The 13,746-nt window shown below is 37.2% G+C and overlaps 1 protein-coding gene across 3 annotated transcripts in view; it reads left to right on the top strand.

The window, feature by feature from the left end:
* LOC139151269 (multidrug resistance-associated protein 1-like) overlaps window positions 1–13,746 on the top strand; it is a 59,416-nt gene that overhangs the window by 21,211 nt on the left and 24,459 nt on the right. For 2 of the 3 annotated variants that reach the window (XM_070723940.1, XM_070723938.1), the window contains exons 14-21: window positions 1,339–1,405; window positions 1,593–1,719; window positions 2,306–2,482; window positions 3,151–3,318; window positions 5,312–5,504; window positions 6,538–6,643; window positions 7,726–7,888; window positions 9,790–10,003. In XM_070723940.1, coding sequence (XP_070580041.1) covers window positions 1,339–1,405; window positions 1,593–1,719; window positions 2,306–2,482; window positions 3,151–3,318; window positions 5,312–5,504; window positions 6,538–6,643; window positions 7,726–7,888; window positions 9,790–10,003 — 1,215 coding nt within the window. Of the gene's footprint in view, window positions 1–1,338; window positions 1,406–1,592; window positions 1,720–2,305; window positions 2,483–3,150; window positions 3,319–5,311; window positions 5,505–6,537; window positions 6,644–7,725; window positions 7,889–9,789; window positions 10,004–11,140; window positions 11,452–13,746 lie in introns of all 3 variants that reach the window. The other variant, XM_070723937.1, reaches the window with a different exon arrangement.

Here is a 13,746-nt window from a genome sequence, read left to right on the forward strand (position 1 = left end):
CTATAGAGATAACACAGGGATGGTGGCCAGTTTGGATTTATTTGTGTGTCTTGTGTCAATATTGCATTGTGACCCCTGATTTTTACTCTTGATTTTGAAAGGTAATGGTTAAAAGATTGCTTGAGATTAGTTTGAGCAAAAGTTTACGGTGATACCAAAGGATTCAACGTGCGTGGGATCACTGAGGCTTGCATTGTTCCAAACTCGCGCTATTGCACGTGAAAATTGTTACCATTTACATAGTTTTCTAGGCACTATCGCCCCCTGCTTTTGTGCAAATGTTTAAAAGCTTTCAAGTCGGGCAATTTTCCATCTGTTGAAATGAATTTTGGCAGAATTGTAGACATTGCCAAGATAAATAAGGCGAAGCATGCATTTTAGAAAATTCTCAATAATTTTTGAGATATGGCAGGAATAGGATTAAAAATTGTACGAAATTACAATGTAGATTTTTGCCATTTCAAAACATACTGTTTGTTTCACGGCTGACCAAATCCATGCCTAGGACTGAAGTAGTATGCCAAGTATCACTGTGTAAAATTTCAGTGGATTTTGAGCACATTTGAAGTGGCTTAAATCTTTTCAAAAACATGCTGTGCTGATCTGCATATCTATGACATCACCGGTGGGTTCCATGACCAACAACCATGTGTCTGCTTGGTTTTTGTGCCATGGTTTTGCATCTTCAGGTCAATAAATGCACAAAAACTCTTATTTTCATGGATTTGACAAATTTTCCCTAGCAACGGTTGCCTAGATACTTGAATCCTTCGGTATTGCCTTAAGAGTTTTAATTTCAAGGTGTGAACTACTGTACGCTTTTGATTGTTTTCTTGTGTATGAATGAAAACCCTTGAAAGTACATTATAGAAAGGTATTAGTGATTATAGAGAGGTGTTAGTGATAGACTGGTAAAATTTACCTCAAAACTTATATTTTGAAAAATTTTCTTACTAAAGATGCATCTGGAAAGAAAAGAATTTTTTTTATATTATTATTTCAGAGGAGAAATTCCAAATTCTCTGTGTATTTAGTATTTTTTATTGCATTGGATTGATAAAGAAACAACATGTTTGTTAAAGAAGCACTATATAACATATGGTCTTGTCTGAAAGGTGTAGATGATATGGATTTAAGATTCAAGTACACTCATTGCCGCTAAGGTGTAAGGTTTACCAGAACTCTCTCTATTTGTTGATGTGGTTCAGCAGTGAAAAAAATTATAGCAATACTTGAAAACAATCAATGCCTGGAAGGATGGATTTGTCTTACATCTGGATGAAATTTCAAAGTCATTGTTCTGAATTGTCAATGTGAATGTTTTATTTTTTTTCTCAGGCAAAGCAATCTCTGTGGAAAGAGGAGTGTTCAGCTGGGGTCAGGAAGATGAGCCAGTCCTGAATGAGTAAGTCAATTATGGTCTCCGGAGCAGTGCCCTGTGCACATAGAGTTATTATAGCAACTGTTGGGATGAGTGTCTGTCTGTTTTGGCTCTCTACATGCCTTTTTTCATGTATTTATTTTGATACCTTTGTGTGTTATACTCGTATGCTTGCATGGTTTTTTTGAGTGAACTTGTTGTTATTATGCAGGATTGATTTGGATATAGATCAAGGATCCTTAGTCGCCGTGGTGGGACAAGTTGGGTCCGGAAAGTCATCGATGATATCAGCGTTTCTTGGTGACATGGAGAAACAAGATGGACAAGTATTTGTGAAGGTATGTTTATTAAACAAAGCCAGGGACAATTCACGGCTGATGGTCTATGATATAGTACCTGCAAGTTACTTAACCCTTTCACCACCATGGTTTGAACCAATCCCATTGTTTTCCTTGGTAAAGTTGGACCTTTAGACAGGGAAATGGGGGGTGAAAGGGTTAAACGGTGTTTTGTAAATAAAGGGTACTCAGAAGTTTCAGCAAGACATTTCTCAGTAAACATGCAATTTTTAAGTGGCATGTGCTTGACTTGGTCTGTCATAGCAGCTTTAGCCCATTAAAGTCATGTTAACAATTATGTTTTATAATTTCAGTGGCTTTCAAATCTTTAATTTGTTAAAATGCTCCTTAAAGGGACACGTGCTTCACCAGTTTTAACCAACTTGACCTGATGGTAAAATGTGAACTTGACAGGACAAAGGGTGAAGTCAGTAATATTCAGCGAACCAGTGGGCAACATGCAACAAACTTATGAGGCACCGCACACTGCTGGCAGTTTTTTTTCATGAAATGTTTGACCATATGAATAAATTATAAGATCATCAAAGGAAAGTGAAAAAAAAGGATTATTATTCTTGCTGTGTAGGGTTCCATTGCCTATGTACCCCAGCAAGCTTGGATTCAGAACGCCACATTACAGGACAATGTGTTATTTGGGAGTGAGATGAATGCCAGCAAATACAACAAGGTGGTTGATGCGTGTGCCCTGGGACCAGATATACAGGCATTGCCAGGTGGAAATTTAACTGAAATTGGTGAAAAGGTAAGGAGGAATAATTTCATTAGTTCTTGCAGTACCAGTGAAGGTTTATTGTCGACACAACATATTTGGTGTACTCTGACACAATATATTTGATGTAAACAGAAAGTGATTGTACTTCAAGTACAAAGTAATAATATCTTCTGAAATTTAACTACCGTAAAAACCCTATCAATTTGACCAGAAAAAAATAATTAGGATTTTAAATAGTTTTAAATAGGTGAGTTATTAGAAAGCCAAAAGCCAAAATAATTTTAGTGGTCAAATTATTAGAAATTTCAGCTTTGTTTTGACAGTTCAGGAGTGATATGCTTACCATCTTGGATGATTTAAACAAATTAAGGTGACTTTCCTGAAGTACCGACTTAGACATTCTGTGCTGTACATTGTATTGCTCTGGTTGGTCGAATTATTAGAGATTGAGAAAGTCCCAATTTCCATCTGTGGTCAAATTGACAAGGGTAAAATACATTACAGTTTGAGAAAAAAATAGCTTGGTCAAATTACTGGAGTGGTATTTACGGTAACAGATATTATTACTTTGTGCTTGAAGTAATTAGCGTTATTTTTTACAATGCTCTGCTTTTCGGATCGGGCACTGTAATTTCCCAAGAGGACATCTTTTTAGTTTTAGATCAGACTATATATAGACCTTTTTTTAATATTCACAGGGTATCAATCTCAGTGGAGGACAGAAGCAACGTGTAAGTCTAGCACGGGCAGTCTACTCCAATTCTGATGTGTATCTTTTAGATGATCCTCTGAGTGCTGTAGATGCTCATGTAGGAAAACACATCTTTGATAACGTGATAGGACCTGATGGCCTACTCAAGAACAAGGTATGTATTAGACAAGATTTTGCGCAGATCTTGTGGTTGTGTTTTTAGCTACTATAGACTATAGTCTATAGAAGCTATTGGGATGGGTATCCGTCCGGCGTCCGTCGTCAGTCTGTATGTATGTATGTATGTATGTATGTATGTATGTATGTATGTCCGTTTGTGAGGCGTCCGTCCACTCAAATATCTTGAGAACCGCAGTACTTACTGATTCGATATTTGTTGTGTAGATTAAAAATATGATTTTGAGAAACCATTTTTTTTAATTTTTTGATATTGTTGAAAATAGGCAAATTAATGCCAAAAAAGGTGTTTTTGATAAAAATCTTCTTCTTCATAACCGCTGGTCAGACAGCTTTGTTATTTGGTATACAGGTCCCTAGGGATAACCCAACTTAGATTTGTTCAAATTCTGATGAAATATGCAAATGTGTATTTTTAAGGAATTTTTTGTCATTTTTGGTCAAAATTTGACTTGCATTGTATGTAATTCTTGTACTGTATAAACCCTATCAATTCACCCAGAAAAAAATAATTAATATGATTTTAAATAATTGAATTAATTAGGAAATCATCAAAGCCAAAATAATTTTTTTGTAGAATTATCAGAAAGGTCAACCTTTTTTGACAGTTCATAGTGAAATGCTTACCATCTTGGAGGATTAAAACATGTAAAGGCAACTTTCCTGAATCCCAACTTTGACATATTCTGAACCGTCATTTATTGTGCCCTGTATGTTATCTAAAAGAAATTGCTCAAAATAGTCAATAGAGATAGAGATAGAGAAAGTTCTAATTTCCATTTATGGTTGACTTGGTAAGGATAAAATAAAATTACTTTTTGAGGAAAAAAATAGAGGGGTCAATTAAAAGAGTGGTCAAAGTGATAGGGTTTTTATGGTAAAGCTTGGCTGTGAGATTCCTTATGTGCTATTTATAGCAATTGTGCAATCTGTGTAAACAGTGCAATGAAAGTTACATGATTCCTTATAATGCTTTTGATGACCTTGAACTTCTTAAGTTTCAAACATTTTCTCTTCTTTCAGTGTGCTTCTTTCTCTGCGTATGTACAGTCTCAACTTATTCAACAGAACTCACTTACAATGTTAATGAAAGATATCCACCTTCTTCATCAATACATGTGTCACAAAAGGTTATTCTCTACATAACACAGCAGAGCTCTGTCAACTGTTGAGTTGCTTGTTTTTTCAAAACCGCTGGTCAGACAGCTTTAACATTTGGTTTACAAGTCCCGAGGATGACTAATTAAAGTGAGATAATTTCATACAGTCAGGAAATACTTAATTTTGTATCCATGTCTATTGTAGCTTCAGGGACTTTGGCCCTATGTTTTTCAACCTGAGAATTTACCATTGTTTAATTCAGAGCTCTCATTTGTCCTCAAGGCATATTTTTATGGAAAAGTATATGTTATTTTTTTAGCAAGACATGCTTCATGAATGTTTCATATTGATTTTTCACTCCAAATTGTTAACCAAAAGAGATCGGTATCTTCATGTCACTTTTGTGATATTAAAGGTATACTGTCACCTGTTCCAATTTTGCCACAGTTACCATGGAAAGAGAAAATCTAACCAATCACAGATTTTAAGCGGGTGGCTGCTATTTAAAAACAGCGCCCTCACATGGGCATTTTGAATACCAAGGAACATTTTGATTGCCAAGCCCCTTTGACCATATATGGGCATATTTAGATTACAGGTGACTGTATACCTTTAAGTTATGGAAATCAAAACAAAAAAGCAAAAGAAGAAAAAGGAAATCTGCCAAATCTTTGAGCACATGATTGCTATTGTCTCTCAACAAGACTGATCTTGAGTACAGATGTGAAAGCAAAATGATAAATACCACCTCTGTAACTGCACAGGAGAAAGCACAAATTTCTATAGACTGTAAAGAATGCCGTGTTTGAAGATTGGGAAAAAATTTCTCTTTTGATGCCCTGAAGATCATGTGTGTGTATTTTTTACAGACAAGAGTCCTGGTAACCCATGGGATAACTTTCCTACCACAAGTTGACAAAATCATAGTACTTGTTGGAGGTAGAATCACAGAAACAGGCTCTTTCCAGGAACTTTTGGACCGAGACGGTGCTTTTGCTGAATTTCTGCGAAATTACAGTGCTGATGCTGATAGTGAAGAGGATCAAGAAGGGGATCCAACGGGTGTGTTACCTTCGACCCCTGAACTTTGAACTTTCTTTTTTCCACTTTGAACCAATGAGACTTCAGGACCTCTGTAATGCTTAAGTTTGCCTTACTTTCTGAAACTGATTCAAATTGCTATTTGTGAAGTTGAAAAGTGCATCCCAATATGTTTGCATCACTATATTTTTCATGATGACATCGACAATTGTCATTTGATTATATTTAAAGGGGAAGTTCACCAAGGATGATTTTTACATATGTGGTAGCTCTGTGGTCATTTACCCAGGAAAACCATTTTCATCATTTATAACTCGCGCGATTTTATTACAAAATACGATAAAAATAGCACAGGAAGTTGCCCATGTAATTTGAATCATGGGAAAAAGCTCCAAGCTTGGAACTTGCATCATGTGATACGGAAGGGGCCATCTTTAGACGGGTATGGCCCCACACATTGTCCACTCACAGTAACACAGTAGTAAACAGCAACACAAAATCTGACAGTGTACAGTTTATTATAAGTGATTCATCGTTAATGCAAGGATACGCAGTATAAACAAAAGTTATGTAAATACGCACAGCCTGGTTTAAGCATGGGTGAGTGGACAATTTCATACCCATGGAAAGATGGTCCCTTCCATATCACATTATGCAAGCTCCAAGCTTGGCGCTTTTTCCCATGATTCAAATTACATGGGCAACTTCCTGTACTATTTCTATCGGTTTTTGTAAAAAATCACACGAGTTATAATGGCAAAAATAGTTTTCCGGGGTAAGTGACCACAAAGCTAGCACATATGTAAAAATCATCCTTGGTGAACTTCCCCTTTAACCCTTTTACCACCGTGGTTTAAACCAATCCCATTGTTTTCTATGGTAAAGTTGGACATCTAGAGAGGGAAATGGGGGTGAAAAGGTTAAGTGAAAAATTCAAGGTGTAGCAAAAATAGCAAAAATGTCATTTTCAAATGGTGAAAAAACCCAGAATCACCAAAAGATATCTAGTTGCATTTATTTAATCAGCTTCTGATGTTCTTGTTTGTTTCTGCAGTGCTATCAATCAATGAAGAAGTTCTCTCCAAGATGTCTGATTGCAAATCTTTGTCCACTCTATCGATTGGTGATGATGTAGGAGAAACTAATTTGACTGGAAAGCGGTAAGAAAACGTTTTGACCTAGTAAGACATATGTGTTGCAACCACCATGTGTAAACAGTTGCCGTGCATGAGTGCATGAGCAACCTATTCAAATATTGGTCTTTTAAGGAAAATGTTTAATTTGGTGGCCTCCCAGTCGTCAAGTGCTCATGTCAGTAGACACTTCTCTCAGCATTATACTGAAATGATGAATTTTTGTGCAAAAAATTTTGATGGTCTTCGGCAGATCTGGATAATGTGCCTCCTTCATCCCCAAGGACTCAGAGAAGTAATCTGTTACTCAAGAATAATTTTTATTTCCTGTTGACAAAGGCTAAGTTTAAGTTGCATGGATGGGATTTCATTTTGGAAAATGATGATGGAAATACTGAATCTCTCAAGTGTTACTCTGTATTGGTTGTGATCAATTTTCAGTCACAGTGATTATTACATGCCTCGATGTGAGTGCAAATCAGTGCATTGATTTGAATAGGAACATCCGGGGAGTTAGCGGGCTGATAAATGATGTACTGACCGGTTTCCTTGGTTACCAGGTCCAGTGAAGCCCTTCGACGTTTTTGACGTCAAAGTAGATGCTTAACGCTAATGTAAAATATCCGTGCGCGCACTTCTATTTTGATTTTCTTTAAAATCTGTTTGATGCTTGTCGATAATCGTAAAATTGTTTGAAAATGCCCTGCATGTAACTAAATGTCATATAGCATTAACTGTGAAGAGGCATGTAATAAAAATATTATTGCCTGAATACATGGGTATATGTACCCTTGCAGCAGGTGACAATTTGCCCTCCTGGCGTCGGGCAAATTGTCATCTGCTCTCGGGCACATAAACCCGTGAATTCAGGCAATAATATATAATACTGAATAGCTGCATTATGTCACTGTGTTCGATGTTTGCTCATGTGGGTCATTCAAGGTTAAATTGGTACTGAAACTTTAAAGAATCTCTGCTTGTGTGTTTGGCCCATTCTCTGTCAATATCTGTCACATCCAGTCTGTACCTATTGGCTTATCTCTGTGTAAGAATGTCAAAAAAATCATTGTGCCACCATCGCATTGTCTGACCCTTTCTCCTTAATACAGAACTGCAGACACGGTCTCTCAGCTAGACTCGATGTCTCTTGCCAAGCGGATACCACTCGGTAAACATCTGAAAGAGGGAGAGAAAAAACACTTGAAAGAAGATGATGCTGGTCATGATGAAGAGAAAAAACTCATAAAGAAAGAAACATCTGAAACAGGCAGGGTAAGTGAGATTATTTTTGTACCAGATTTTGTGAATGACCATGTACTCAAAATCAAAATCTCGTTATTTCTTAGATTTTTCAAATAGATACCTTGATCCTTGATCCCTATGCTGTGCCATGACATTCACTTGGTAATTCATTATCTGACCACAGACTCATCAACATTTAATGTAAAATCTGACTATATTCACGTTATGCAAACTTTAAATTAAAAGCGTTTAGAAAGTCGTCTTATTATTAGTCCCCGTGTCCATCCGCACGTCCATCCGTGCGTCCGTCCGTCCGTTCACGCAGATATCTCAGACATGTCCTGGTCAATTTCTTTCAAACTTTGCACAAGGATAGTACCCTACCCCATACAGATGCACGTCGATTTGTTTCACAATGCGATCAAATTTGGCTGTGTTAGAGGACTTTTTAGTTTACACCTCCATTGACTCCCATGTATAAGTCAGTTCTCCATTGACTCCCATGTATAAGGCCAAGAAAAATATAATTTAGTTTCTCATCGTATTCATATTGCAAAAAGGATGCAGTGACACAGTTTTTAGTCCCCACAGATGAAGTCCAGGGGCTTATAGATTGGGTCATGTCCATCTGTTCGTCCATCCGTGAGTCCATCCGTTCACAGAGATATCTCAGACATTTTAACAAAATGTCACGTGACCTCGGTGACCTTTGACCTGAAATATACATATTTGTCCATAACTCAGTAACCACAAGTGCTACACCCTTCATATATGGTATGATGGGACACCTTATATGACGCCACATATTATACCTCATTAATTATGTGCATATCTAATTTTGAGCGAGCCAATAGAGCTAGAGCTCTGATTTTTGGTATATAGGGATAACTTAGCAATACAATTTTTTTTGACAAAATGTCACGTGACCTCAATGACCTTTGACCTCAAATATACATATTTGTCCATAACTCAGTAACCACAAGTGCTACACCCTTCATATTTGGTATGATGGGAGACCTTATGACACCACATACTGTACCTCATTAATTATATGCATATCTAATTCTGAGCAAGCCAATAGAGCTGGATGTCTGATTTTTGGTATATAGGGATAACTATAGGATATAAATTTTTTGACAAAATGTCAGGTGACCTCTATGACCTTTTACCTAAAATATACGTTTATGTCAATAAATAAGTAACCACAAGTGCTATGTCCTTTATATTTAGTAGGATGGGAGACCTTATGACAACACACGCTTTACCTCATTAATTATGCACATATCTAATTCTTGGCAAGCGAATAGAGCTAGAGGTCTGATTTTTGGCATATAGGGATTAATTAGCAATACAATTTTTACCTCGATGACCTTTGACCTTGATTATACATATATATATGCATAACTCAGTAACCACAAGTTCTATACCCTTCAATTTTGATAGGATATTAGACCTTAAGATGTCACATCTTGTACCTCATTTATTATGCGCATATGTATTTCTTGGCTGGCCAATACAGCTAGAGGTCTGATCTTTTTTCCCTATTTAGAACCATAACTTAGACATGCCTCATGTGTTTCAAATTGGGAACAACGACATAGACCTATGTGCCCATAGATCTCAACATACACACTCCAGTGATACTTCTTAATGACCACATTTCCCTGCCCCATCAAGATTAATACTCCTGTAACAAGTGGGGACTATGTCATTGTCAATGACTTGTTTTTCTGACTTTATTACATCACTCACTAATGTCACTCATTTCAGTGTCACACTGCTCTATTTCTGACTGGCAAACTTTGGTAATATATATAGTCTGAAAAAGAAGGATACGTAAGGAATGGAGTATTCCTACTTAGTCTTAGACAAGGCAATTCTTTCTCCAATATTACATGTACTGACCCTCACCGCCCGCTGCTTTCCCTCAGGTGGCATTTTCCGTGTTCTGGGCGTACATTAAATCCATGAGTGTCTTCTTGTCGGTGCTGATTTGCCTCCTGTATATGGCACAAAACGCTGCTGGTGTAGCTTCGAATATCTGGCTCAGTCGTTGGAGTGAAGAACCTGTCATCAATGGCACTCAGGATCCAAGTATTAGGAGCAAATACCTTGGTGTTTATGGAGCGCTAGGAATAGGACAAGGTTTGTCTTTAAAAAACTTCAAATTTTTCAATGCATAATGACATGTCCTCTCCTTATAAGTGAAAGATACTTATTTTTACTGAGGTCTGTCAATCACATGGTTCATGTGATTTTCCATTTATTACATTTCTTGATGTCCAAGTTTTTGAATTTTACTCGTAAATTTTTCAAACTTAGGCAAAATAACTGTGACAGATTCAAGAGAGCATGCATATCCTATAGCTAGGAAATTACTGAAACACTTAGAATTAAAATCACAAGAATATAGCTGGTACAGTATGTCATATTTTACATGTTTGATGTTGCCTCATTCTAGTATGCTCTTTTCAAAATTCGACCCTTATTTCTGAGAACAAATATTAGTGATCCAGGGCTCTCTGTAGGGCATTACAGCATCACAGGACACAGCGTTTTATTTTCAGCCAGGATGCTGTCTTGTTCAGCCGTGATGCTTTGTTTCAGTGTTGCTGGTAACTTTTTGAGGGCCTTCAATGATCAACACTCAATGCTAATTCAGTACAGATTTGTTCATGGAAAACAAAAGTTTGTTACCCTACCACATATATTCTAGATGTGTGATAACAATAGAAGTCATCACATCCCACTCTCAGCAATGTGAATTACATGTATAGGTCACTGATTGTGCATACTGTATATCATACAAGAAGACAATACTCCAGTATGTACAGCCTGTCCATGCCAAAAGCCTGTACTCTGGTATGTACAGCCTGTCCATTGACTGAGTCAAACGTTTCCATGTCTCTATGCATGATCTCTGTTAGGCCTTCCCTTTCACAGTGCGATGGAAATTTGATTTGTAAATTTATGCAAATTAAATGCAACTCTTTAAGAAATCCTGCAGAAATCCCTGGGTATGCAAAGTCCCTATGAAATTACAGTTTTAGTGCCCATCCCAACAGCAAAGTTTATGCAGAGCGAAACAAATGTCCAGGTATGAAAAAAGTTGCCACATGCTCACATTTTGGCATTACTATTAGGATGTGATGTCAATATATGATAGGATTAATTGTGTAAGTCTCATGTTTTGTATATTATCCATGTTTTCATTGTTGAATATATATTGTATCCGTCATAACATGTTCACTATTGATTTACATCATTTTGTGATTTCTATAGGTATTTTAGTGTTCATATCATCACTTAGCCTTGCGATAGCAGCATTGCGGGCCTCCACAAGTCTCCATTCTCACATCCTGAAAACCATTATGTGGTGTCCCATGTCATTCTTTGACGTCACACCTCTCGGACGTGTGCTGAACCGATTTGCGAAGGACATTGACACCATAGATTTGGTGCTGCCACGCTCCGTATCTACATTTTTGTCAACCTTGGTGGGCGCGGTATCATCACTCCTGGTCATTTGCATCAGCACACCGATATTTACGGCGATCATCCTGCCCATGGCAATAATGTTTGCCCTCATTCAGGTATATAAGGGGAAATTATAGACATAATAAGCCTAGATTAATTTTCAAAGGCTAGCAATCACCGGCTGACCCTTTACTTTTCTGTAATCTATGATCTTTCCACTCTATTTCCATACTTTTATGTCTGTTCCTCAACATCCATCAATCTCAGCATGCTGCAACAAGTGATTCCTTCAAATTTGCAACAGCTACTGTCATGTATCGTACCTTAGTTTTCCATGCTATTGCCTCCATGACTGTGTCTTGCTGGTTCTCAGCATCAAGCAATGCGAGGCCTTATTAGTACAGGACTAGACACAAGATCAACCGACTGGCGGCACAGGTTGTCTGAAAAAATAGGTCTACTGATCAGTCATTGACAAAGTTAAACCTGGCCAAAAGTAGGTGCACACCAGGTGCACTGACAAAATAACCTTATTTTAATACAAGTGATAGTGAATTATCTAAGATGACTCCTGCAAATCTGGTATGCACTGTCAGTGATATCATTGTTATTGTCACAATTTAAAACTGACTGCCTACTGTGACATGGGCATGACTCAAATTTCCTACATTTTGAAGATGAAAAGGTAAAAGCCCACATCCTGCAAGATCTGGTTTTCACAGGCAGAAATGTTTACAGTGATATCACATAGCCATCTTCTAATAAGGATATGAGGAGGTTATTCATGGTGTAAGATTTGTCACGTTTGACCTTGCATGATTTCTGTGATATCGTGAAAATCTTAGAAGGTGCAGCTGATTTGCTGTTGATAATAGGATGAAGTGTATGCATTAAATCAAGCATCTGAAACTTACCTTTACAATCTGAAAAGGATATTAAGAGTTTATATTGATTGAATTCCTCATATGTACAATATGTTGCAACGCAACTCAGTCATTGTACATTGCCTTTCTGCTCATTATGTTAGATGAAAATCGCCCAATTTCTGTGTTACTTTTTATGCTTGAGCTTCTTTTGGGGAGGAGAATGACATTTCAGGCCCCATCTGTCCTGTTTCTCTTTCATGTGTGAACCAAAGAATAATACACTGTGACATATACCGGTATATGCTCAAGTTGGTTTGTGTCACGATATGACCAATGTTTGTAGCGAGAAGAGTTAGTTTGGCAGCTATGCTAAGCAATCAGTCTCTTATGATTTTCTCTGTGCTCGGAACCGTTACTTGGACGTAAACAGATTCCAGTAAAAACTTCATACAAGGACGATGTTCTAAAACACACCTATGTATATGTCAGCTTGTGTCACTATACAAACAAACATGGCTGCTGGGAGGCCATTCCCTGGTGATTAGTTTTATTTCTGAGCAGATCAATCAATCTTTGTATATATAAAGGACAGTGTACTTTGATGTACATATTATGTCAATTTGTGTTGGAAATTGATAAATGTACAATGAAATGCACAAATGCTGTATTGCAACCTTATGTCGAGACTACACTTTTGTAGTGCTCTGCATTTTTCAAGTGCCTTCATGTCAATAGCAAAACTGCAACCAAGTCAGCATTTGAGCTTTATGTGATTTTCATCTCCATTTTCAGAGACAAAGGACAAGCCAGAGAGTTTAATTCTTTTTTTATGTGTCATTGTCTGTAGTCAACTTTGCTTGTCTCTGAAACTGCTGCTCATAAATCTTTCATACTTTCTATATCGAGGAGAACATTTGTTTTATTACAGGAATTAAACAGCCAGAACAGATCTCTAAACAAGAATAAGTAGTTTCATTCAACAGTGAAATATTGCTAAATTCCATCATCAATGAAAAGTTTTGCTGTTTGTTTTCTCTTTGCCTCACAGGGTTATTGCTCTTGACTGCTTTTATAGCACTGGGTTTCACTACTCTGCGTTCATCAATGGCCTTCCACAGGCAACTTCTTGTCCATGTCATGGCCAGCTCCATGAGGTTCTTTGAGACAACACCATCTGGGCGTATCCTAAACCGCTTTTCTAAAGACCTAGACGGCATGGATTCTGATATCCCTCGCATTATGCAGAGTTGGCTGAATTCAATAATAATAATAATAATAATAATATTGGTTCTTATATAGCGCACATATCCACAAGTAGATGTGATCAATTCTATATTTCTGAATTCTATATGCAGAGCATTAACTGCTCTACTAGTGATCAGCGTGTGTACGCCGCTTTTCCTGTCTGTTCTTCCGGGCATAGTATTATTGTACTATGTCGTACAGGTATTTTATATGAAGGAATATATAGTAAGAAAATTTGCACTAAGAATTCCTCATATACACAAAGTTGTAACAAATCTGCAATCACCTTATGAAGGACAT

Source organism: Ptychodera flava, chromosome 15 (assembly GCF_041260155.1).
Source record: "Ptychodera flava strain L36383 chromosome 15, AS_Pfla_20210202, whole genome shotgun sequence".
NCBI classification, from domain to species: domain Eukaryota; kingdom Metazoa; phylum Hemichordata; class Enteropneusta; family Ptychoderidae; genus Ptychodera; species Ptychodera flava.